The 27,984-nt window shown below is 42.8% G+C and overlaps 1 protein-coding gene across 1 annotated transcript; it reads right to left on the bottom strand.

Moving 5' to 3' along the window:
- Nucleotides 1-25: 25 nt before the first annotated feature.
- On the bottom strand, nucleotides 26-27,984 carry LOC119168449 (retinoblastoma-like protein 1). The gene is made up of 15 exons (XM_075884652.1): nucleotides 27,650-27,984; nucleotides 26,278-26,359; nucleotides 24,922-25,062; nucleotides 24,132-24,214; nucleotides 21,529-21,649; nucleotides 18,810-18,908; nucleotides 14,063-14,192; nucleotides 11,678-11,811; nucleotides 7,212-7,388; nucleotides 4,326-4,397; nucleotides 4,185-4,224; nucleotides 3,555-3,589; nucleotides 1,943-1,999; nucleotides 1,025-1,189; nucleotides 26-314 (listed from the first exon to the last, which is right to left on the bottom strand). The coding sequence occupies exons 1-15, from the start codon at nucleotides 27,832-27,834 to the stop codon at nucleotides 153-155; spliced, it is 1,683 nt and encodes a 560-aa protein (XP_075740767.1). The 5' UTR covers nucleotides 27,835-27,984; the 3' UTR covers nucleotides 26-152.

The following is a 27,984-nucleotide window of genomic DNA, read 5'->3' as shown; positions in this document are numbered from 1 at the left end:
AGCCAGTCTCGAAGCAACAAAAATGTTGATTGATATGTGGAATTTAATGTCCCAAAACCACCATATGATAACAAAAATGTTAAATAGTATAGTGGGGAGCCCAGCACTTCCAACTCTCAAGCCACCTACACTTCAAAACTGACAACTCCGTTTTAGGTGCCCTGGCGACCCCGCACAAATGCCTCGACCTTCTCGTAGAGCACGTGCTTTTTCGTGGGCGGCTCGTCTTCCGGGGCATCGCCGTCGAGCAAGATTCGCTTCCTCGCTACATCCACGCACGCACTCCTAACTGTTTCGTTGATCCTGAGGAGATCCTGTAATAAATTAACCGAAAAGTAAAGGATGAACTGAGAAAATAACACCTCATAAGTGCAACATGGTCGGGAAAGCTTGAAATAATGAACGGAACTGCGCAGATACACTCGAACCTCAATATAACGAAGTTGCTTCTTACACAAAAACATGTTCGTTGTAGCCTAAAATTTATTATAAAAGTGTATACCTAACACTATATATATATATATATATATATATATATATATATATATATATATATATATATATATATATACATATATATATATATATATATACATATATATATATATATATATATATATATATATATATTGCACATTCTACACATTCTTTATTCACTTTGCCATAACCAATATTTTGTTATATTTGGGTTCGTTATATCGAGTTTTGATGTAAATAGCCTGGTGCTTACAACCTCTAACACATACTTTTCCAGAAGCACAACCTTATGTTCAGCCATTCATTTCGGACTACAGGCACAACTTCGCAGAACTACTGTGACACAAAGCACGTTAGTTTTTCTTTTTCTCTCCTTATAATAATTTTACAACAGAGTATTTGTGCCAGCATGAAAAAAAAAATATATAGGAAAGGCATAACATAGGGTTAAGCCAGGACTGAAACGTGTGGATTCTGATGTGGACACATCGAAAGCTGAAAAGACCCGACGAGGCTGGTGTAATTAGTACTTAGTACAAATACTCACCTTGGCTGGGCTTTGGTTGAAGTGGTAAGTGTGACGTTCGGGCGTCGCGAAGCGGTCAACCTTGAGTGGGGACACGAACAACTTGATGTTGGGCGAAATCTGGCGTTTCGGTGAGTTGAGCATGTACTTGGCCCGCGGCAGGGGTGTCAGGCAAACGATGTCATTCTGCGACAAATGGTGGGTTCCTCATGTAGCATACAACATTGGGCGACTCCTTCTCCTAACTTCCGTTTACATTTTGAATAAGGCATGCTGTCAGACATAACAATAAAAAACATAGCATAAATGATGGAAATACTACTTTGTTACATTAGATTACATTTTAAACTTTGTAAAAGACCTAGTTTCAAAAAGTGCAAATACAGGAGAGCATATGTGCTCAGTTTCACCTTATAAATATGAACAGAAATGTCACAAAAAACTTGCTTTGATCGCACTTTGACACCTTTAATAGTACATACGGACAAAATCTGCCTACCACTTCGAGTTGTTTAGAGAGACCACATATGTACAGAAACATCATCATCATCATCAGCCTGACTACGTCCACTGCAGGACAAAGGCCTCTCCCATGTTCCACAAATCAACTCAGTCCTGTGCTTGCTGCTGCCAATTTATACCCGCAAACTTCTTAATCTCATCTGCCCACCTAACCTTCTGCCTTCCCCTAACCCTCTTGCCTTCTTTACAAATCCAGTTAGTTACCCTTAATGACCAGCGGTTATCCTGTCTACGTGCTATATGCCCGGCCTATGTCCATTTCCTCTTCTTGATTTCAACCATGATATTTTTAACTCCAGTTTGTTTCCTAATCCACTCTGCTCTCTTCTTGTCTCTTAACGTTACACCTTAAGGTACAGAAACATGGTCTTCATAAAAGCAGAAATCCCAAGTAAAGAAGTATTCTTAAAAACTCACCATCCTTGCACCCGAACAGAAGCTCTTGACAAACCCAGACATCCGACTTACGTATATCTGCAAAGTTATGCAATGTCAGCGGTCAACCTCAAACCATGTGTGAAAATTCTGAACTATTTAACACCCTAGTCAAGCATAAAAACTCCACGATAAATGTTGTTTGGGAAAGAAATCTCCAGAACTAAACTGATCAAGCAACAAAATTACCTCCGTGCTAATTTTGTAACTTTATGTTAAGCATTCCTTTTATGAATGTGCATACCTTGAATCTTTGATACTAAAACGCACACAGCAATACCAAGCAACACTTCTGCAAAATGAACAATAAGGTTACTTCTAAAACAGTCACCAATGTATTGATTTTATTCATTTTATGAAAAACAATGCATTGGGCAGATGCACTTTGGCAATGACAAGGAAACTAAAGCTTCTTGTATGTGCAATCGCTTCACCGTGTTAAAGAGGTCAAACGCGACAATCAGAGCTCAACGTTGTGGCAAACAATTTATTTTGCACAGAAATACTATGGACACAGAAGTTAATTTGAATCATTTCAAACAGCACACGCCGCGGCCAATATTGCAGTAGACAAACGTAAATTGATTGTCTTCCAGAAAAATTCAGTCTACATAAGCTTCTAAACCAGTATAGTTGGACACAACCTAATGAAAAATGTTGGTTCCCCCCAAGGCCATCGCTGTCCCTCACACCGAGAACCTGCATAAATGTACAGCACGTACTCAATTTCATGAAGTCAAGCACTTTTATACTCAAGCTTCGATATAACAAAAATGAATATAACAAAATATCGGTTATAGAAAAGTAAACGAAGAATAGCCTTGCAATAGATAGAGTTGGAAATATAACACTATAACGGATGTTTGAATATAACGAACTTATTTTTGTGCAAGATGCAACTTCATTATAACGAGCTTTGAGCGTATAATGTTCCACATATTTGAGCTTACCATACAGACACACAATTTAGTCACTGGTTTTAAGTTAGAAACTTGAACACCCTCAGTAATTTTATCGGAGATTCTGACATTGCCGCTCAGCCAAACACGATATTTTGGGCAGGAAGGACAAACCTTTAACTGCTGATACGCACGGTACTTACATTATCCAAGAAAAATGACTTACAGTTCAAGCAGAATCCAACTAGCACGACTGTCTTTGACAGGTGAAAAGCAGACAGGCTATGGTGCTGTGGGCAGAGCTTAGACTTTTTATTAGGCTACAACAGAGGGCTGATCAAGCGTGCTTTAAGTCGATCGCCCCTTGTGACGTCTCACAGCATTTTTTCACAATGGGTTTTATTTTCGTGTCTTAATGCACACTCAACTTAATTACAGTTACTAAGCCTGTGCCTTTGCTGATGTTGGCATATGAGTATACTACAAAAATTTATATGTGTGACCAATAACAAGCGTTTACTGATATGACTTTACCTACGCTAAGGCAGCTTTAAGCCACTGTCAGCACTGCCACGTAAACTGGAAATAAAAAATTGGTGTAGTTTTTTTGGACTGTGCAGTACCTAAGAAAAACATCCATACTTGCGTCTTGCAAGAGTCTACGAAATTAAAAATAAATGCTAAACATTGCTCACATCATTGTAAAACTTGATGATGTCACCTCGTTCATCTGAAAAGAAATGGAAAGCATGTTTAAATGCACTGTTTAAATGCAGGCAAAGACAAGGCACCGCAATCAACTCCAGTCAGCATGTTTAATACAGGGTCATATTTCGAGATAATCAATTTTAGCAGTGTCGCTTTGCGTGGTTTAAAGTCTGATGTTTTCAATGACTGAATGAACCACTTGCTTGCGACATGATCGATGCACTGGCCGTTGGCGTTTGAATGCCTCACAACACAAGAGTCAGTGTAGTGAGACAAGCACAGAGCGATGCAAGTGTGAAAAATTCAAGGGCACCGGCTTTTACACAGTGGCTAAGCTTGGCTTTGGCTACTTAAGAAGCTAATTTAATTTAACATTCGCTTACGCATGGTACTTACCCATACTTACCTGAAAGAACCCCCATACCTACCTGAAAAATTTCACCAATCTAGGCCCTACCAACAAGTGATAGTGTGAATGTAGTGATAAATGTGCAGTTCATATACGTTTAAAATTGGACACGTGTTCCCAATGGCATAACGCGATGTCTGTTATGTGTAAACATTACCACGATACCGTAATGACTGAACGATTAACAAGAAAGAAAAGTGAACCTCACCCTGCCCTGCAGTGCGTCTCAAGTAAACGCTGCGGTACACCTGCACAGTGTCAGACAAAAACAAAAATTTGAGAGGTATTCTTTATGAGGCACATTAAACAGAAAAAAAGAGGCCAGCTGATCTGCAAAGGTGTTACTCACGTGACTTTTCTTCTGTGACTGCTCTCGGTAGCAGTTCAGAATGGCCTCGAAATTCATTTGAAATTTGGTTACCTAAAAAGCACGAAAAAATTTTAGGTGCCTGTTTACCGGAGATTTACTTTCGCACTACACTCAATCATCATTATCATAGTTACATCTCCCATGAAAGTACTTTGCTATATCTGAAAATTTGTCATATATGTATATCCTTAGCACTGTGTCACAAAGCTATTATTCTACGCTTACTTCATTATGACTGATCGTTCGTTATATCTTGGTTCGCTATATCGAGGCTTAAGCGTAATTGGTTTTCTTTAATCCCAAGCCTGGAAAGCGCTCACCCCAAGTCTTTTTCCTGCAGCTTACCAAGGATGAGCTGACTGAAAACCAGACACCACTGTTATTCATTAAGGTTGTATTGCACAAAGAAAGGAGCCCTCAAAATTCCCTTCCTTCATTTATCAAGGAAGAGCCACACTCATTTAAATTGTCCTGTATTGCTTGCCAAAGACGAGAGGCCATTATTTGGCTTGAATAGTCAATTTTGGCTTTCCACACTTCAACGCTTCCTTTCATGACAGGGATTTCCTTCGTTATCACCTATTCAAATGACCCAGACAAAACAGAAAATCCTAAGGATGCTCCAAACAAGTACCCAAGTCCCACATCCATTAAAGGAAGTCGTATGGATGTCCTGTAGACTTCAGCGAACGGATGTCCATTAAATATCCCGGAAGAAGACGTGAATGGATGGATGCATGCGTGACATCTGCATGCATCTGCAGATGCATAGATGTTTAATGGACATGGTGTATATAATCCCACGAGGTTTCAATTAATCTACTTAATGATATTCTCACATGTATAGGCACATTGCTTCATGAATTAGTGTACATTTTCAGCGATCATTTTTTAACGCACCTGTACATATATATATATAGAGAACTTGCACAACCCTTCATAAATATACACATATTAAATAAGCAGGTGAAAACACATAATGGAGCAGTGTTTTCAAGATTTGGAAAATAACAAACAAAGAGGAAGGCAACAGAACCATTGAACGTGTTATAAGCCTACAGTCACATGGAAAAGCAGGAGTGCATTGCATCGCTGGAAGAGTATATTGAGGGGTATTAAAAACATGTAAAGAAATGAAAGACTTTCAAAAAGACAGTTCTTTCTACTAACTAGCATGCGTCCTTCAAATGCTGCATGTACTGGTAATTTCTGGATACAGTGGAATGTGCAACATCCAAATATAATCCCATTATGATCCCAAGATGTCCTAAGTGCAGGATGTCCTGACGGTCTCGTTTTTTGTTTCATTTCGTAGCCTTCATGGAGGTTTCCGGGAAATATCTGCGACATCCTTAGAAGTTCCCACACATCCTAAGCAGCACATCCTAGGAGAATCCAAAGGATGTCTCTGTGTTGTCTGGGGATTTACCTTGGAACTTCACAAGCATACCGATAGGAGGCCTCTTTTATAGGTTGCATGTCTTTCAGTCATTTCAGATAGTCTCTCGCTTTTGAATCGCACAAAATATGCAGAGAATTGGGAGGTAAAGTAAGAGTGAATTACGCACAAATTTCGCTTGCAAGTTGGCCTTGCGGCACTGCCTCACAATAATGCAAAGAAAGCATCTTAGCAATGAATGGACGAAAACACTTTATTTTGTATCTGGTGTGCTAGTGGGCAACACTCCCGCCTAGGTGTCGGCTAGAAGGTCCTGGCTTCTAGCGACTTCCTTGGCCCGCTGGACCGCCCATAGCTGATCGTCCAGCTATGTAAGACGTGAGGATCTTTTAGGATGACAGCTTTACTGCACGCTGTCTGCCAAGGTCATTCATTGTGTCAAGACGAGCTTGAGCCACTGACCCGCGAGCTGCCAAAACACGAATGTTGCAGGCATGACGTCATGCGACATGATCTGCCGCAGAGTGGCATTGTAGCTGCACTCGCTTAAAATATCACCACTGCAGTACTCATAATTGTGGTGTTGAATTTGTATATGAATCTACTTCAAATGGTAGCACGTTTACATACATTTGATACTTATGCAGACCTTGCTCGTTTCTCTGTTTCCTTCGCCACACTGCATTTGTTGGCTCATCTTTCCGAATGTTTCGCAGTAAAGAACCTTGGCTCAATACACACACAACAAACGGCACAGTAGATAAAAAAGCTACAATGCACAAATACGCGAAACAATCTGGGTTGGAGCATAAATCCGACCCATTACATTCTTTTCACGAAATAGTGAAGCACGATCAGTTTGGGCGCAGGAAATTCCCGCTCCCGCACCCAAAGCAGACTAGACCTCAATCTTATACCCTCCGAATGTTACAAATGGGATCTTTTTTATCAAGAGAAAGATTCAGTCGCTTTGCTCTGGAGATCGATCCACACTGCCCTGAGTACCATGAAAAGTATTGCTCGCTAGCTCACATGCCCTGGCATTGTTCGGCGTTACAAAATGCCTCTTTTATTAAACAAGAGGACTGAGAGGAAGCCCTCAGAAGCAGCGATCTCCGTAAAAACCTAAGGGCAGTCCAAAGGGCCCGCGAACAGGCCGAGGACCATGGTCTTCCGACCCCAACGTGGGCACGGCCCGCAACTACGACTAAGTAGTTCCTCAGAACCCAATAAAGTTTGTCGACTGACTGACTGCAAATCTGCGAGCTTACGCAATGGAGGTTTACAAAAACTGTGCAGCAGAGGCACAGCTAACAGAACTGCACTGAAGTGCATGATATGCAGAAAACGTTAAAAAAAAGGCAGGGCTCTTGACAAAAGCCGAACAGCATGCCATAACGACCCGCAATAATGACACATTGCAACTACCATAGCAGACACGTGCAAGAGAGCACACACGAGCTCACCTTGGCACCGACGTAGAGTGCGCACATCAGGAGTTGATCGAGGTGCCGTTCTCTCATGAGGTCGACGTGTGCCACGAGGGAATGCTCGAAGCAGGTCCAGATCTTGTGCTGGATGTCCTTCTGAATGCCCAGTCTCTCGCACATGTCCAAAAATCGCACAGCCGCCAAGTGGTACACCTGAACAATATCGCACCGAGAGGCTGTTTTTTTCACAAATTGTAGCCAACACAAACACATCAGGGCAACCTTTTGGGCAAGTTGATGGCACATGTGCCACGTTCAACAATAGCGAGCAGCACAGACAAAAGGAGGCAAACACTGAGGTTCGTTGTCTGGCATCATATGTGTTAAACATGTTTAATATGTAAAAGATTATGTCTTTCTTAGGAACAAGATGTACTATACGTCCTCAAGTGCGACTTTTGGTTTACTTTTACACAGATTTCCACGCCAGAAAACCTTCTCCGTTATGGCTGAAACTATATGGTCAGGCTGTAACAACATTTCCGTTTTCATTTTGCATTCATAACAACATTTCCATTTTCATTCTTGCACTCAAATATAAAGTGATAATGATAATATTATCTGGTGTTCTAAGCCCCAAAACCACCATGATTATGAAAGACGTCACAGTGGAGGACTCTGAAATATCGGCCATCTGGTGTTCCTTAATGTGCGCCGACATCGCATAGTACATGAGCTTCCACCACTGCGCCTCCCTCTAAATGCGACTGCAACGGCAGGGATTGAACCCGCGACCTTTGGGGTCAGAAGCCAAGCACAGTAGCCACTGATTCACTGAGGAAGACAATACAAAGTGATCACAGGAAATCATGTGCGATCAAACGTGATCAAAGAAAGTTTAAGCATACCAAGATCGTGGTCTAAACGACACACACACTGTAGCAGACCACTCGAGATTAAATTTAACTACGTGGTGTTCTTTATCAAACACTAAACGCACTACAGATGAGAGTTTTTGCATTCTGCCACTATGGAAGGTTGGTCTTAAAGGCAACAAAGCAATGGTAATTGAACAAGGTTCAATGTAATGAAGCAAAACAAAAATCACCAGATTCACCACCTTAAGGTGTGGGAAATTAATTTCCAGCATGCAAAATTTTCTTAACGTGAACTTAGTGCTTCGCACATAAGCATTTTCATATTCCATTTTTTGACAAATGTGGCCGTCGTGCACGACGAGAACTGATTCTATGATTTGCTCTTCCACAGAAAAGTGTCAATGCATTGTGGTGGGTTGATCTGTTCATATTTGACCCCAATTTGCCCATGTGCAGATGTATTGCACTGAGTTTCCTCACGTACAGTGAAAGCTCATTAATTTGCACCTAGTTAGTTTGAGCTGATGGTCATGGTCCAGCCATGATGTATATGCGTCTATGAGTTAACCAACTCGTTAGTTCATGCACGCATCGACTCCTCTATCGATAATTCGAACTGCGGGCCGCTGCGTGATGGTATTTTATGCTGCCACCGCAAACTTTCATGGCGCTATAATAGATGGTGCGAACGCTGAGCGCAGGCGCAATTCAATCCAAACTAATCCAGAGCCTGGATACATGGCCACGTGGCGTCGTTGCGCAACTGCGACAGACTGCGCCAACTGTGCGCGGTCTTTGCATCGCGTGGTGGTTTGTGCTGGACGCCTCTCTGTGCCCTTTGTGTGCCGCACATTCAGTCGCTGGGCCTTGTGTGCGCCAAAGCTACGAAGTCCTTCAGTGCCGTGGGTTTTGTGATGGTGTTGCCTTTGACTGCTGGACCTAGCATACCGCACTTACTATGACTTCTCGCGGAAAAGGACCGAGCACCAAAACGCTCAAGGAGAAGGTAGAAATACTTCGTAAAGTGGACGGTGGCAAAACAAGCAAGCTTGAAATCGCAAGGAAGCTTGGAATCCCAAAAAGCAGTCTTTCAAGATATATAAAGAATTAGCGATTGAGGAGGCCTACGCAACTGATGCGTTCACTGGCAGTCACAAGAGGCTTCGCTCAGCGAAGCACCCAAAATTGGAGGCCCAATGCTCACGTGGATAAAGGAAACGAGGAGCCAAAACATCCCACTGAGTGGCCCCATCGTTATGGCGAAGGCAGCAAACTTCGCGTTTCGCCTGAACATAGATGATTTTAAAGCTTCAGAGGACTGGCTTCATCGTTTCCGAGAGAGGCACGAGATTGTGTTCCGCACCTTGTCTGGTGAAGGCAAAGAAGTGAACAGCGAGACATGCGCAAAGTGGCAAAACGGTACTTTGCAAGAACTCCTTCAAGAGTAATCGCCGCGCTATATATTTAATGTCGATAAAACGGCATTATTTTATAAGCTGCTGCCAAGTAAAACGTTGACCTACAAAGGCGACACCTGTGCTGGCGGGAAGAGAAGAAAAGAGTGCATTACTGTTTTGGTCGCAGCAAACATGACCGGGACTGAAGAACTACAGCTGCTGATCATAGGGAAGGCCCTGAAGCCTCGTTGCTTCAAGAACATTTGCACACCACCGGCAGAGTATACAGCCAACAGCAAGGCAAGGATAACGTGGGAAATATTCAAACAGTGGCTGATAAAGCTCGATTGCAAATTTGAATTAGCTAACAAAAGCGTGCTCTAGGTAGTCGACAACTGCTCAACGCACGTGGTTGATGTGGACTTGAAGACGATCAAGCTCTCGTTTCTGCCGCAGAACACAACGGCAGCCTTGCAACCAATGAACCAAGGGGTCATTAGGAACTTGAAAGGCTTTTACAGGTGCCACATGTTGGAGCGTTTGGTGTTGTGCGCCGCGTTACAAACGGCTACGATGTGACGTTGCTCTTGGCCTTGCATATGTTGGTGCGGGCCTGGGATCAGGTCACGGCAACAACTGTTGTGAATTGCTTCCACCACAGTGGCTTTTGTGTGACCATTGAGGGCACAGCTGGCGAGCTCGACGAACGCAAGGCCGACGTCATTCTTGCCAGACTGCGGGATGCACTGGGGGACGTGAACTTCGGCGACTACGTTGATGCAGATCGCAGTGCAGTGGCCTGCAGCACTATCACCGACAATGATATCATCGCGCAGGTGACTGGCGGAGAAGCGCTCGCCGTCGACATGATTGAGGACAATGAGGATGAGGCGCCGACGCGGCCGACAGCTTCAGAGGTAATGGAGGCTATGCGTGTCGCGCGCCTCTTGTTCAGCTTCAAGAAAGATGAAGAAGATGCTTCCCGCCACGCTTGCGCATTAGAAAACAAAGCTATGGCAATCATTTTCAAAGAAAGGAAGCAGAAAGTAATCACAGATTTTTGCAAATAAACAGTTTGCCTGATTTTCAAACAACTCGGTTTCAATTCTTGCTGTTTTTTCAATGAATTTCGTTAGTTAGAATTCATGTTAATTTGAACTCATTAAGCATCCTTGCAAAATTCGAATTAACGAGCTTTTACTGTACTAGCGAGCAAAGGAAATAAGTGTACATGGCTCATTTTTTTCTTTGTTCGACACAATAGAAATGAGATATAATTATATCCCCTGTACTTTCCTTGGGATGATAAAGTCTGTTAGATCTCTAATGTACTAAGCAAAGATGTGATGCCTCTTTAGAAAAGAGATGCAACAGTAGGACTTTCGTCAGCATAAACAGTGAGAACTGTTGCACTTCTCAGCAAATGATTTGTTAAAAATAAATAATTTGCTAGATTGCTAAGCCATTCGAAGCCACGATTCCAAAGTTTAGCTGGCCAAAGTGTCATACTTGTAGCTCTCGTAGACACTGGCATCACAATTCTTTCTAGCGGAAATTCTCGTAGCAAACTTTATGTCCCACTGTACACACAGGATGAAGTGATATGGGCGGAGGGGGTGCATACTCCGACCCCTCATCTATGTGCCTTGCAACGAAAAACAGCGCAAGAAGACGAGAACGGAAAAGGGCACACACACGAGCGCCGACACACAGCTGATTTATTCTCAGCAGGGCGTGAAATATATAGCATACATACGAAAACAAAGAAATTTTGCGACAGCCATTTAGGATTACACTGCAGCGATCGAGGATGTGTTGAAAGCACGACAGTGCTCAGCTGCTCGTCCAAGATTTTAGTAGAAGCTGCCAACTCAGAAAAACACCATGACACATTTGCAAGCGTGGCGTCACTAGCGCTGATTGGGAAGAGAAACAATGACGAGTAAAGTCAGATGAGCTAGCAGCTGCAACAAGCAGATGACAAGTGGACATCGTTGTCAAACATGTCTTCAGTTGCTTCTGTATGTCATACATTTCACGCACTGGTGAAAATCAAATCAATTGCGAATCAGTGCTTAAGTGTGTTACCCCATCTGTCCCGGTTTCCCAGTGCCGTTTTTCGTTTAGGTACGCATCGAAACCAACAAGCCCAGAAACATAAACTGTGTGCCTTGTTGTAGATGAGCACAACCCTTGGCCATACACCACCGACGTCAGTCGCACCTACCTTTCGAAAGAAGAGAGCCAGGGAGTCGCAACGTGGAGGCCTGTTATCTCCGGAAGCCTCAGGCGATGGCACTGCAGGATCAGCCTGCGTTACAGTCCTGCCATGACAACTGCCCGAACTGCTCTTCTGAAGGCCTACGAAGTAAGTAAATTACTTAAAAAAGAAACTGCAGGCAAACGAATGACGCAAAAAGCCAGGAAAAATAAAAATTTCTGAGTTGTGGCAGGCCCCCAAACAGGCACACTTCCCAGAAATAGAAACAGTAACAGCTGTAATAACATGCAGAAACTATACAGATATTCAAAGACATGCAAACAGTGCGGCTCTTATATGCTCTACTGTTCAAATTTATGTTCAAGTGCCTGCACATGGCGGTTGGCTAATAAAAAGACCCAACGGTCACTTCTGAATGTATCATCGACTAGCCACCAGTGCAGGTTCAATTACTTTACGTGTTGTTCGAATAGGGTATCGTGGTATTGCTAATTTAAAGGACACTCAGATAAGCACGCCTTCGATTGAACTGTCAGAGAAATGTGTTTTGTAAATGCGACACTGAAAGGAACTTCATGAAGAAAGGCCTGTAGTATGCCCCAGTAATCTTGGAACAATTTTTACTTTTTTTTCGCCATACTTTTGAGTTATCTTCCACTGCACACCTGGACATTCACAAGCATCATTTACGTTTTGAATGTTCCAATATTGTTTCATTTGTGCACTATAGGTTTGAACATGGTAATGAGTTTTTGATGGATCTGGAAACAGTACAGCACACGAAAAGATACTAAACGTAGGATTGAGCACAAGTTAAACTCAATCCTGAACTAATTTATACATAAATAAATAAATTGCGTGCTTCATCATTTAACGTATTTCTTGTAAGGAACTTATTTTAACTCTCTGGCGGAGGAGGCAAAGGGTCTGTGGTGAATTGCTTAATTATGACGTTGATCAGGGAAGGCACAGTTCGTTAGAATACACTGGATTTATTTTACAATATTTGCAGGCACGAAGGCACTTTTGAACATAACAAGGAAAACATCTGAGCGGCCATCCATGCGTCTTTTCTCGACCGCTCTTTCTTTTACACTGCTGCTCCGCCGCCTGCTGTTCCCCTCCCTGAGTACCCCTCCCCACTTCCTCCTCCTCATAGGTGCCTCTCTCTCCCCGAGTGGGCTGACTCGAGCGGTGTACTTAAAAACAGGAAATGGCTTTCTCGTGGGGTCCCCATTCACGAAACGAGAAACATATGTGCCGCTCACAACAGGTTCAGTGAAGCCAGCACCACCATTACTATTGCAAGGGGCAGAAAATGGGCACGTAAAGTGGTCACTAGGTGTCTCAGCACTACTGCATGTCCCCTCGTGAGCAATGGTGAGATTCTGCGTTGCGTGTGGCTGCATCTATTGTGCAAAGCAGAAGCAAGGAACCATGTTTCAATTGTGTGTGTGCACACTGTACTTATATATGTTGAAACGAGCATAACTTTTAAACAATAAAATTAGTGTTATCGTATGCCAGCAAAAAATGTGCAGCGTCTCTCAAGTGTACTCTCACCATACAATACAGAGTGCATGCGTGGCGCAATTTTGAGAGCCGAAGCACAGTTTGCTAGGATATTTTACTTTGTCATGGTGTGAAGATGTCGGCATGATTACTAAGCTCCGTGCCCTTCGTCAAGCGTGGGATGGTTGGGCTCCCAAGGATGGTGATCGCCTGTGCTCAGTCCACTTCAGCACTGATTGTTCTGACAGGACTGGCCCGGGTTAAAACTCTCTCAGAAAAATGCCTAACTCCACATCAGGGTGAGAATCCATCACACTGCTAATGAAAGTATTTAGACCTATGAAATATCACCACGTTCATCATCATCATCAGCCTCACTACACCCACTGCAAGGCAAAAGCCTCTCCCATGTTCCGCCAATCAACCCGGTCCTGTACTTTCTTCTGCCACCCTACACCTGCAAACTTCCTGATCTCATCTGCCCACCTAACTTTCTGTCTCCCTCTCACACATTTACCTTTTCTGGGAACCTAGTCTGTTACCCTTAATGACCAGCAGTTATCCTGCCTACGTGCTCGGTCCATACCCATTTTTTCTTCTTGATTTTGACTAAGATGTCCTTAATACCCATTTGTTCCTCGGCCCACTCTGCTCTCTCCTTGTCCCTCAAGATTACACCTATAATTTTCCCTTCCACTGCTTGCTGTGCCGTTATCAATCTAAGTTGAACTCTCCTTGTAAGCCTTCTTTGTGCACTTATCAATGTCTTTACAAAAGTACCGTGCTTGTTTTACGTGGAAAGTCTATTGATCAGCACATCTTCCTGCTTCTGGTCGGGCCCTGACAAATGTATTTTCGAATACTCTGCTGAACACTTACCTGTTCTGTTTGTGTCTAAGTGGCCCTGGTTACTTCCTGAGCCACCCAGTGATGGGTGCGCCATTGAAGATGCACTGTCATCATTTTTGAGGGATTCTTGGAATGTTTCGATTCGCCACTGAGGAAACACCTACAGAAGAAATGTGACCTTAGTAATGTGACACGCAGGGACTTCAGGAGAGAAGACTTATATTGATGTGAAACTAAATTTAGTGCTACACTTAAAATAACAAAATATTTGCATTATGCTATCCCAAGAGCAGTAAGATGGTCTTTTTTTTATACACCAGGACATGTTTTGTTGTTTTTTTGTTTTAAAGCTACCAATAGCACAGCTTTTTAGAATGACAAAACTAAACTATTTCTTCATCACGAATCAAAATGGGATAATCAAGCTCACCTCAAATCTGATTGATAAGACATAAAAAAGAGAGAGAGAGACCTTTTCTTCAGGAGAGGTACACTTCAATATGCTAAAGGAAGCGCGATATCTAAGGCCTGTAAAAAATTACTACCGTATATTGCCGATCATAAGTAGACTCTGATTATAAGGTCGACCTCTCAACTTGCAACCCCTTCTAGGCAAAAAAAAAAAAAAAAAGTTGACTCTGAACACAGCCTCATGCTGCGGCTATAGCACACCAGTAAACATGAGTAACTCGTTCAGAAGAGGTAAAGATGCAAATAAACATTCATTTGGCCATGAAACATAGCTTGCGACTAATCGTCGCTTTAGAGAAGGATGCAGCCGTCACGGTCATTGCTCGTGTGAGCCACTGCTGCTACTCGCTGTCGGAAGAGGTGCAGGTGGTACTAAGATGCCGCATGTGGAAAACGCCATGCAGACCATGCCGGTCGGCGGTCCACACCAGGCATCATTAACACATTGTGCCGCTCGCTCAAAGAGCTCCGTGCGAACTTGGTTAGCGGGATGCACATATCCTTCATGATAGTGCGTGCTTCTGCTTCAATATCATCGTAGCAAACACTCAGGCTTTTGCTTCTCTGGTCGTGAACCCAATCTCAAACCGCCTCCTCAACGGCAGGGTACCGTACCGAATTCGGTCCGCGAAAGAATTGGCGTGTCGCGGTGCACGCGAAGATCTTGGTCCTTTGTTTTCTCCGTTCTCTCACGTACTTTTCCAACACATCGAACTTCCGCCCTGCTTCAACGTTGCTTTCTGACTCTGCATAAAGGATTGCTTGCCGCTTGAAAGCAGCGCTGTACTGTTGCCGATGTATTTGCAAATCACACACACCACTGTTTGCAAGTGAGGCAAAATGCAGAAATGGCAAACAGGTGTGAGCACAAAAAGACGTGCACATGCCTGTGGGCACTTGCATGGGGTGCGTGTGACTGGTCATGTGGTTTAGTTACCCGCAAAGTGCTGACAGCCCACACGGCGCTGCCAGCTTTTTCGTGGAACACCCATGGTGCTTCGTGAGAAATCTGAATTTTCGAATTGCCTCATCAGCAAGTGCTGTTAGGACACGCTGTCTACTAAAGCGAGAAACGCATGTTACGTCTTTTGCGTATGATAAATGTCCCGTTTTTTGCGAGCGAGAAATGCATGTCGAGTTTTTGGCGACAGACAAACGTATTTCACATTTTTAGCTAGCGATAAACACATGTCCCGTTTCTTCGCGAGCCAAGCGCACTGTCATATTTATATGCGGCGAGTACTAATGTTGTTGCTGATCTTGCCTGACATACGCGCCGATGCGGTGGCACTACCATTGGTACCGTGATGCTGTTGGCGACTCGTCAAGAAAAAATTGGCCCGAATTTACATGTTACACTGTAAATGTCCTCGAAAGACGGTAGTCTTGCGTCTGGAGAGAGTGAACAAAACGTTTATTTGATGTTCTGCGCAAGAAAATCGGTGAATGGTATTCTGAAGGCGCTGCGTTGGAGTGCCTCGAGTGCGTAACGGAGGCGAACAAGCGCATCTAGGCACGTCAGGCACGAGAGCCATCTGGCAGTCATCTTCGAAAACGAAGGCATGCGTGACCACGGAGAAAGATGCGCGCCAGTCTTGGAGCTGATAAGGTGTAGAATGCAAAGCGACGGGCAGGTGCCACCACAGTGTCGTCACAACAAAGCGTTGGAAACACCTTCTGGAGCAACGCATTGCACTGTCAGTGCAGCGAGATAAACGCTACAGTCTTTAGAGTTACTTGTGTGTGCATCTTCTAGTATAAAGGCAGACATACAAAGCATAGACGTGTTGTTATGGCGCCTCAGATATGCGCAATATTTGCTTTTTCAATTGACAATCTCACAACTATGAACGCTAAACCTTGAGCAATATTGGTGGGCGCTGCGGATGGGCTTGGCCGTATGATGCCGTTTGAGGCATCGTTAGGGCGGACAAGCAGACAAATGTACAGACAGACAGACAAAAATTTTTCCGTCAAAGGTCCCCAAGACAGACTATCGCCTTTAAGAATGCTGTATCTCTGATGCATCGTTGCTAGCACCTCCTCCTCTAGCCACCATAGCTATACCATAGTTTTGCGATCATCATGGCAGAGCGTAAAAATGTACAGCTCCGAAATCGGCACGCTCGTGTTGGGAGACAGCAGTTCCTGTGACTTGATTACCTCTGCGACTGATATTATTGATGCGTCGAATAGCAGTGAATCTGAGGACAACAACCGTTTGTTGAACCCCTCAGAAAAGTCTACTTTATGATTTACAATCAACTTTACGATTCTGCATATAGGTCAACTCCAATTATAGGTTGACCCCTGAACTTTGGACGGCCATTTTATGAAAAAGAACCTTGACTTATAATCGGCAATACACGATAAGTGGCTCTCACCGTGTTAGAAACACACATCGCTTATATACATTAAGTGTAATGGGGCATGGTATAACTGTCAGTACAAGCGCGCGAATAAACAGATCCGTAGAGCCTATACTCAATTACAGGTCAAGCCACTCTAAGCTAGTGAAGAGAAGTATCGTTACTACGAATTTGGGTCCTGCCAACACAGAATGTAAATGAGTTTTGACAGTCAAGTAAGGAAACTAGTACAAGCAGGATATCCTAATGATGTCATCACGTCCGTGTGTAACAACATAATTAAGAAACTTAAATTTGAAGGGAACCACTCGGGGCGTCATGATGAGAGTAGAAAAGGTAGGAGGATAGCAGTAATTCCTCACCTTCATAAGACATTGCATGACCTTAAGCAACTCGGTAATAGATATAAAGTCGATGTACTTTTCTCAGCCAAAATCAAACTGCAGTCTATTTGTTCACGCTTGCGCAGAGAGTTTCCGCATTGTCACATGAAACACAGCAAAAAGTTTGTGGACTGCGCGATGGGCGTTGTTTACATGACTCCTTTTAGCTGTGGTAAAGTGTACATAGGTCAGTCGGGAAGGTGCATCAATGTTCGTCTTAGAGAGCCCGATTTTTCTTTGAAATCCTTGCGTGCATCGCATCTCGCTGCTCATTGTAGAGAGTTCGGTTGTTATCCTCTTTTTCAGGATAATAAAGTGGTTTTTCGATCTAACAATCAATTAACTCGTGAGTTGACAGAAGCTTTTCACATAAGAAAAAGAGGAGAACAATGCGTCAGCCAGCCTTCAGTTTTGCTGCACGATTAAGAGTTTGCTTTTCTAGATTATGCTCCGAGATAATCTTTCTTCTTTTACCCTGTGTTCTCAATGTGCCACGGGTGTACTTTTTTGCCTGCACACGCATGCGTTGTTTTTTGATTGCCTGTTTATATATACTTACCTTTCTAATAAATCGTTTAGTTGCGAGAAAGCACTTGTCCTCTCTTGCTTTCTGTTTATTCATGCGCTTGAACTGACAGTTATACCATGCATATCCAACTAGCCCTGATTGATAAGTGGGGTTTAACGTCCCAAAACCACCATCTGATTATGAGAGACGCCGTAGTGGAGGGCTCCGGAAATTTCGACCACCTGGGGTTCTTTAACGTGCGCCCAAATCTGAGCACACGGGCCTACAACATTTCCGCCTCCATCGGAAATGCAGCCGCCGCAGCCGGGATTTGATCCCGCGACCTGCGGGTCAACAGCCGAGTACCTTAGCCACTAGACCACCACGGCGGGGTATATCCAACTAGCCCAACTTTCAATTCTGTTGTAATAGGGCCTTTTACAAGAAATAAAAGATGGACACTTTTTTATTTGGCAAACCGTAGCTTTGACTGAGCCTAAACTTCATTTGGAAAAGCTTAGGAAAAATGTCAGCTGTCTTCAATTTCTTTTTTCCTTTATACGTCTAGTGCATCCTGCATCCCATTATCAATATTATGCTGCGACAGTTTGCAAGCTCTTACATTGCAATAAAAAAGCTCAGACGTTCCCCCAGTCCACATGCAATTATCATGCAGAATAAGTTATCACAACTTTACAAGAATGTCACATACGGCTAAAGATTTTCCCGGGATCTCCTGATTCACTGCATTCTGTAGCCGGTATTGTGCAACTGTAGTGTGTTTTGTACAACTGTCATTTTCCATGCAAACACCTTTTCTTATTTGTTTCTTGGTATTTGAGAGAATTCTCACTCTGGCTTTGAAACATATTACACTATGTTTCAGAAAAAAACACAAAAAACATATGGCTCTTGTTTTCTTCGCTGTATCAACCACCATATGCCACTGAAATCTGTTCGTAGCAAACAAATTAGCTAATCGAATCAGAACTAAACTAATTTTGCAACATCATGACGTCAAGAAGAGAAGTGTGCGAGAGACATACCTCTTTGCATTGGGGAATGTTCTGCTGAGCCCGTCTGATCACATCCCACAGGGGAGAGTCGTCCTTCCACGTGTGACACTCCAGAATCTGCTCCTCGATCTGCACAACACGCCTATGTCAGCCCAATCCAGGATTTAAAAGATGTCAAGAGGAAGCACTGAACAAAGCTCAGCAAGCGTCCTACCTTCAAGCCTCACGCTACTTGAGCACATTCAAAGTTCCAGATCTATTTTACACGGGGCGCTGGTGACGTGCAGCCTCCATATTTTCTCTTGCACATAAACTGCCTGTGCATATACACTCACAACAACATAGTGAGGAAAAAAACAGAAGAGGTTCTAGCTTACCTGTACACGTTTGAACATTATCGTGTTATTGAAATACTGAACTGCATTTACCATGTTACCAGAATGTGCGTTTTAGCAGCATTTTAGTGCCACATACGTAAACAATTACGTACTAATATAACCAAACACAATCACATTTGTACAAATCACTAAATCATCATTATAACTGTGCTTAAGGCATATTTAATTAGGATACGATTCAATCGCTGCTGTTGCAAAATCGTGATAGAGTTTTTTTTTAAAGGCGCATGGTTTTCAAGGATACGCAAAGGGTGTCTTGAATAATAGGCTAATGGGGAATGGTATCGACATCTTGTAACGATTCATGCAACCACAATTATATTCGCATTCATTTGTTTTCACCTAGTATTCACGAGGAAAAAATATTAAAAAGGTAACTAATTCTAAATTATGACAGTGCAAGGAATTTCAACCACCACAGAACAATGCACCAGGTTTCTGAAATAAGAATCTTTATACTTGCCTGGTTTGTCTCAGCCCCACCAGGTGTCACCACTTATCCGGCCTGTCACTTTGTCTGCTACAGTAACCCAGCTACTATAAATGTGAGTGCAATTGGTGCTCGCACTTTGACTTGCCCCGACTCTGTGACTGGAGTCTCCGTAAAGCGAATCTCGTGAGTAGCCACAAACAACATGAATTCGCGAAATAAGGCCATATATGTAACACATATCAGGCAAGTAGTTTGTGTCTCGTGAAAAAAAAGGTGCATATATGTGCAGATTCTGTCTGGTACTCTGGCAGCCCGGTAACACAAAATGTGCACGGACAAAGTGAAAACCTCGAAAAAAATGAAAAAACCGCAAGTGTTGCTGCAAGCCGCCTTCCTTGCATTACCAAAAAGCAACACCATGTAGCAAACTTGCACACTAAAATTCATGAATTACTCAAGCCTCAATTTTCGCTACGAATTTGAAAGATAATATGTGCAGGTCATACATGAAAAACTATAACACTCTTCAGATACATTTTTAGAAACTTGCATTCGCAATTCACATATACAGTCAACATCCAATTTGTCAGACACTTCATGGACTGCACAATCATACGAAATTCATAAAAGCATGCACGCATACTTCTCTTGCAACCCTCAAAAGCTCTAATCACCATGGCCATCTCCAATGTAGCTCAGAAAGCATGCAAGTGCACTTACTAAGGCACCTTAGGCATTGTATTATGACAAGAGACGTACAGTGTCTTGTGAGAATGATTTCTTACAATTCTATGTATGCTTCACTGCAGCATGCTGCATGTGCTTGACTGCGCATCATCTGTGCGTTATGGCCAAGATGACTTTTAGAAATTGCTACAAAATTAGGTGGATTAACGTGCAGGAGTGCCGGTGAAAGGCTGTTAGATGGTCAACACGGCGGTAGTGTCGTCTGCAATTAACATCTGTTTACATCCGTAATCACATCATGAAGTCCCAGACCGCAATGTATATGTGTCCGACATTTCAGATGTCCTTATAGTATACCAGTTCTGCGGAGCACGTGGCAGTGTCATGAAGGCATCCGAATTGACAGGTACATCCCAAAAGTGTGTCATTCACTGTACCACTCATACTAGTCAAGTCTACGAATCATCAGATATGCGTGAAAAATTACCTATCATAGCTCAGTTGAGCATCTTGACTTGCTACCTCCGCACTGCAATGCTGTCTAGCACACACCGAGTCAGTGACAGCTTTTGCAGACGAGATTTCAGTCAATGTGTCTGTGCACTGTGTTTATGCACAGCACGAAGCCTGCTGTCTTCTCGTACCCTTGCCCTAAGCACAAGGGCCAGTGACAATAGGTGCCTGCTAGACACTGCGTGTCTGGACACAAAAAGCCCAAAAAAGTAATGCGTTTTCCACTTGACAAGGCTCCTTGCCGCCTTTTCCTGTACCTTTTATGCATAGCCTGCATGCTTTGCTGATGTCCCACTTCTCACCAATCATGTTTGTTTGTCTCCTAAGAACACTACATATCAAATATGTGTATTGTGTGCCATTTTATCTTATGTCACACCTCATCCCTGCTTAAGCCCTCGCTATTGGTTTACTTTGTTAGCCTCCAGCCTTCAGTGCTTGATTCCATACAATCACGTTTCAGTGCACTAATAACTTAATCCTCACTATAACAAACTTGCATCTTGCACAAAAATAAGTTTGTTATATTTGAAAATTCGTTATAAAGGTTTATTCCTAACACTATATCTATTGCAAGACTGTTCTTCAACTACTTCGTTATCCCCAATGTTCTGCTATAGCCAGGTTCATTATATCGAGGTTTGAGTTACTGAAGACATTGGATCGTTGTTTGCAAAAATAACACGGTGGTTCAATTTACACAATTACTATTTCTCACCTGATTGAGGTGCTTGATGACTTCCCTCCACAAGCCTTTCTCAGCTCGAATCAAAGGCTCGGTGATCTTGCAAAAATCGTAAGGCTTCAGGTTGAACACCTCCAAGATCCAAGGAAATTCCCTGCAAGGATGAGCAATATTATGCGTCATGCAAGCGATGTATGCAGCAATATCAATCAAAAAGAAAAAGTGCCCTGTATGAAGCAGCATTGATGCAAGGTTACAGGTCTAGATAGAAAAACTTATTGCACAGAACATTTTTTTTTTTATTTCTGAAACTTTGACTGGTGAATCTTCTTCAGTTATATTTTTTCAGGTCAGCCGATTTTTCATGTAAGGTGCATATGCCTCTTTGAAGGACCCATCTGAACGAGCAAAACTGTGCCCTCAAGGCACTTGTTGAACAAACATTCACTACAACTCAAATTAATTCATTGCAAATGCACTTGAATTTAAACTTGACACACAGCCTGACATCCAAGAAACGGGGAAAGCAGCGCAACAATGAGCAAACGAGAATGGTGGTATTTCTGTGTCTAGTTTACCACAATGTAGTTCCTATGGAGGCGGAAATGTCGAGGCCCGTGTGCTCAGATTTGGGTGCACGTTAAAGAACTCCAGGTGGTCAAAATTTCCGGAGCCCTTCACTACGGCGTCTCTCATAATCATATAGTGGTTTTGGGACGTTAAACCCCACAAATCAATCAATCAACAATGTAGTTCCTCTTTTTTTTTTTTTCATCCTGAAAGTGATGCTTATACCAAATGCACATATTTCCACTATTTATGGTATCTAGGTCACAGCATAAGAGTCCTGACAAGAAAAAATCCAATATTCATGTGTGAGTGCTTCCAAGGTTATTAAAAAATACTTTCCATGGGCATAATAATAACATCTAAGGTTTTACGTCCCAGAACCGCGATACGATTATAAGACGCCGCAGTGAAGAGCACCAGAAAATTTGACCATCCGGTGTTCTTTAACGTGCACTAACATTGCACACTTTCCATGACCAGATAGAAACTTCGTTGCCCAGAGAAATAGGCGATAGACACCCGCAATGATTATTTTTGATGTCTCGTAATATATCATAGTTGCGCTTCGTACCAGAGCAATGCTGAGCCTTCTCTGGCATTGCCATGCCATTCGTCCCTAGCCCACTCCCCTAGTCTTGAAGCAAACGGGACAGCGAATGAACCTACGACATCCCCGACACAGTAAAAGCTCATTAATTTGACCTCAGTCAATTCAAACTGAAGCCCAAGTACCACCATAGCCCCGTGTATTTTTGTGTGGGAAAGTCCCGATATGTCGTTCGAGTCGGTATCCACAACACCCCCTGGTTTTCAATGCTCCTCGAAGAAATTGGCTCACAGTGATCATGATGTGTCGCAAAGGCAAACCAAATCAGAAACTAAGTTTACTAGACATGCAAAACAATAAAAAAGCAGAATTTCTCAGCAGATGAGAACTCGGACGCTGCAATGGAGCTTTTGGGCAAGCTACAAACAATGCTCATGGGGTCGCGATAGAATAGCAAGCAAGTACAAATTACTGGTTACTTTTAATTTTGATAGCATTGTCTCTGCCATGTAAATGAACTTGTGTATGAGCATGAAAATAATAATATATTTTGACATTAACGCTTAGAGTTCACATGAATGCTTGTTTCTGGCGTTTCACTCACTGAACACTTATTTCTGTTCACTGTGAGTAATCTGTGAACTTAACTTATGAAATAACCAGCCACAAACATGTAATATTGCCTTATTTGCAATAACGACTCTAGGGGTGGCTTTTCTGGGTTCTGCTTGTGCTGTGTGGCATGATTTCCATTCATTCTAGTGCCCGCCCGCATATTAAACTCCACTCAATTTGAACAATATTATAGTCCCCCTTGAGTTTGAACTAATGAGCTGTTACTGTACCGCGTTGTGTTCAACGCAGCCCCACAATTTCTTGTAGTGGTGCTTACCATGAGTACTAAAGTCCCATTTACTTCTACTTTCGATATATAAAATGCACTGCATGGTACCCATGAAAGCTTGCTCCTCCTAAATAGCCTGAACTCGTTTCTTGAATTGTCATAAACAATAATGTCCACAAAACAACGCTATCTTGACAAAAGCAGTGAAGAATGTCAAGGAGTCTGATGGGCACAGAAATCTTCGAAAATATGACTAGTTCATGCAGCGTCGATTTCATAAACAGGGACAAATTTGCTTAAACAAGCTTTACAGCAGCACAGTCGTGTAACGTGATAAAGAACACTAATGGCAAAGAGAATAAATTTACACGCAGCGAAGCATGCTAGCTGCAGCATTTATTAAAAAGGGGACCACCACACGTTATGTTAAAAATTTAGCATTAAAAACAACAAGGATGAAAGTGTAAGCACTCGCGTGACGTTCTCTCATTCCCCTTTGTCTAGCATTTTAACATCGTCCTTTCAAACATGAATCAACACCACCACGATCGAATCTTTGTTTTCATTAGTTTTATTACGCTTAAGTCTTAAGCCATCATGAACCAGTGAATAAACCAGCACTCCTTTACAGTTTTGTGCAAAAAAGAAGACTATGAAAAAAAGGGGCAGTGTTACCGTTGTGAGTTGTAGCAGTACATCACAATCTCCAAGCAGCACGCAAACAGTGACTGCTGGAAAGCACTCTTGCAGAGGTAAACCTTGAACGTAGAAAAATAAACGACATCACACAAGTTACATATACAAATGCAAAGATTATATGTCGGCTTACACGAGTCATTATGAGCTAAAACTTGCTACTTTAATTAAATCATCTACTCCTAAAGGTTCTGATGCAGGAAAAAGCAATGTTCATTTTTTTTTCCAACATACAGTTATGTGCTATGCATGCACCACTCATAGTCATGACTGTGTTTTCATTGTGCACATATTTTTGTTATCAAAGTACTATCGTTGACAAATTAAATGGAATGAAGTTATAGTTGACTAGAGGACATTACTTTGTTAGCTTTAGTACTTCAGGTAATGTTTACATGATTTCAGCTTTCAGCAGTTTGAGGCCCTTATGACCATTGATGGAAATAGAATGCCGCCTGTCAATGTTCATTATCATTTACTGTCAATTAATGGGTCAAATTTAAAATATTTGATTCCAATGCTGTGAATACTTCATTTAAAGTGAGTGGGAGCATTAGAAATAGTTGTTGCACATTTTTATAGCACTATAGTTATTAACTACTAATCACCTAATTATTGTAGTCATGCTACATTTTTGAATATTGAATGAACATCAGAGCCCAGGTTTTAAAAAATATTGTTTCGACATTCTACACCATTCCCAGCACAGGCCTCACACAGCCAAACAACAGAAGTGCTACTTGAGGCCAAAACACACGGATGCACTTACGGAAAGGTCGGTGTCTGGCTTTTGGTGCTTCAATTCAATTACAATGCTTTCCAGAGCCTTGTAGAACAACGTCTCGCCCATCTGAAGCTGTCGGCGAGCAAGGTCAACGTCCGTGCAGCTGCCTTGCTGCTCGGGCAAGTTCTGGACGGAAAAGGAGCAAATGCTGTCAGGAGTCCAATTTGCCTCTTTTTGACAGGCCCAGTACAGACAACTACAAAAAATTGTGCCAGACCTCCCAAATAGGAAACTTGCATATTTAAAGTGCCACCTACTCATGGCCTTATGCACCAGGAATGCCAGCAAATGGTAGCAAGCATGAAGTGAACATTATCCAGTGTGAGTCAACAAAAGGCAAGAGTTAATGGACACTATGACCTCTTATACCTCCCCTGAATGTTTTCAAGGGCTTCCTAATGTAGTGTTCGTCTATATTTTTACCTCTTTGCTTATATTTTTGTTCTCTTTTTGTTCACAAGTAACAAGTTTAAAATAGAAACAGATTCTTTGCCCCATGAATTCCCCAGCTTTGTTGTCTGTTGGCATTGCATCATTGCAGTTAATAAAAATGACCGTACAGATGGTTAATCGGGGACACTGAAATGCGCAGGCCAGGTGTTCGTAACACTGAATCATTTCCAATGGTTTACAAGTCTTTTTCCATTACTGGTAATGTCTGCCCGCAAATCCTAATTGATGTTTGCCACCCGTCTGTTTGCTTCTTCAAGTTTAGTTGACCGCTTGCGAGTGGTGGGGCCTGTCTAATTTCTAAAGAACATGTGCACTAGGAGGTTTTATGTGTACAAGATGGATTAATTTCACTTTTCTCTAGCCATGTACAGCTTCACTATAATACCAAGCCTTCAATTTTCTCTTTCCTTTCTCGTGCATGCAATGCACTATGGAAGCTGTCGAAGTAGTCGTACTACTAATAGCTCACCCTTGAGTAACATGCACACTTCACCAACGATGTTCACAACGTACTGAACTAAACAGACAAAACATGACAAACTATAAAGGTCGAGTGCCAATTGCACGCTCCAAGCTGTGGGATACCACGCCATGAAAAATCGGAAACATGACTTGACACCTGTATACACTATTGGCTTATGCTTTGGCATGCACAATATGTCTCGTCCATTATTGTATACATAAACAGATTGAGGATAAGCAGTCCACAGAAAATGTATGACAAATATTGCACATTTTTCATGAAAACTCTTCTCCACAGACCACAGAGCTGCGAGTGCACAACTTCTACTATACTAATGAAGTAAGAATGGCAATGCCAATCTTGTTCGCAATATACTAATGCAGCAAACTTGGCATGCGAGAGAATGTTGAAGCCCATCGATTTACCTGCACGTATGCAGCGCAGAACGTGCCACTCATTGATCTTACAGTCTCCAAGATGCTTGCTTCGAGAGTGTCGCTATATTTGCTGAATAAAGTTGAACAAAACGTAAGTGAACAGCACACTGAAGCTACACATGCACAAATACACATACATACTCTGTAAGCATGATGTAGAGCTCGAGAACAAATCAATATGATTACATTGTACACACAATGTACCTCAGAATAATAATGCTTCCTATGTAATGAATGTTAACTTGTAGACTAATTTGTATACTCAATTTCCAGCAATATGTAATGTAGCCATTGTTGGGTTACAGTGACCATGAATGCTAGAGATTGCATTCTATCTTGCTCAGTGATTGAAGACTCATTTTGCAACTTCCTGGAGAGCCGAAAATGGCAGGCATAAAAGCAGTCAAAGCGTGCTCGTTATTGCCTACTGCTGCGTTACAAAAAGTGAAAGCCACTTTTTTTAAGAAACCTTGAAAATTTTTTCAACAATATTTTTCACAACCCGACTGAGATGGTAGCATAGGTGACGTGGACCACTAATGGACCGCATTTCACGGTCATCTCAGATTTCCGACACTTTCACTTTCAATTGCTTTAAAGCCAACTAACATTAACTCTTGTTTAATTTTTGCATAATATGCCTACATTGATCCTTATGCTGCTCTTGCTTACATGCTATGCACAAATTTTTATGAACCATAATTATGCACAACATAAACATACAGACATCCTTTTTCTCAATGACGAGCGCACAGGCTTATTCAGTCTTTCCCCCAATACCTTCCCGGATCAAAGTAAACTGCTATTATAAAAATTCATAAACAATGTTTGTGTGCTTGAGTACACCTCCGTTTACGAATTTTTTTTATCGTATAGCTTCTATCTTCCCTTTTCTGCTGTTTTCTTTTTCACTGCTATCATAATAATTCACGGAGTGTTCACTAATGCAAATAGGCAGCCACACAGAAAGATCGACGGACGGAATTGCGCGTCTTGTCACTTTAAAACCAGTCCATGCCCTCTCTGCGATAACGAAAGCTGTTACGTCACAAGCAACCTACGTCACAGAACTGCGCACGCGCAATACCGCACACCTTAATTAGCACGGCCCACTGCCAGTCGCTCCTTGTCATTGCTGCTATTAAATCTCCTCTCATGCTTATGCACAGCTTGCTCGTTACACCCACAGGCATTGACATGCAGCACGCAGAACCGAAAGATTTCGACGGGTAGATCAAGTGCGTGTCGCGTCCCTTTAAACCGGACCACGCCCTCTCCGCATTCAAGCGAAAGCTGTCACGTCACAAGTCAGCGCTAACTGCGTCACGTTTGCGAACTGCGCACGCACACAATCGCACACCTTAGCACGGGCCGCAGCTCGTTGCTCGGCGCATTTCGGTGGCCAGCCAACAGCGCTTGCAGTTTGCTCGCGCATTGGGTGGCCGTCGACATGGGACTTCGGTTGACGGCCTCACGGTTGTGCAAGTCGCTGCGGCCGGGCGTCGGCAGCTGAGACGCCTCCGTCAGCTGCTGGAACAGCACCATGCCTTGGCAGTCGGTTCGCTGATGGCTCTTGATTCAAACTGCGGCCCGCGTCGGGATCCAAACGCCACAAAACACGTCGCAGCGGCGAACGGCTTTCAAAGCTTCCCACTCCAGCAGACAATGAACGTCGCAACTTGCCGAACCGCGAAA

The sequence above is a fragment of the Rhipicephalus microplus genome, unplaced genomic scaffold (genome assembly GCF_043290135.1).
Source record: "Rhipicephalus microplus isolate Deutch F79 unplaced genomic scaffold, USDA_Rmic scaffold_42, whole genome shotgun sequence".
NCBI lineage: Eukaryota > Metazoa > Arthropoda > Arachnida > Ixodida > Ixodidae > Rhipicephalus > Rhipicephalus microplus.
Note: the sequence above shows the minus strand (reverse complement) of the source record. Positions and strands in the feature narration are given on the sequence as shown.

Coding starts and splice junctions, on each gene's coding strand:
- LOC119168449 (XM_075884652.1), bottom strand. CDS start 27,834: ATGGTGCTGTTCCAGCAGCTGACGGAGGCGTCTCAGCTGCCGACGCCC. Junction 25,063..26,277: donor TCTGCGCTGCATACGTGCAG/GTAAATCGATGG, acceptor TTTTCCGTCCAG/AACTTGCCCGAGCAGCAAGG. Junction 1,190..1,942: donor TCTGTTCGGGTGCAAGGATG/GTGAGTTTTTAA, acceptor CATTTGTCGCAG/AATGACATCGTTTGCCTGAC.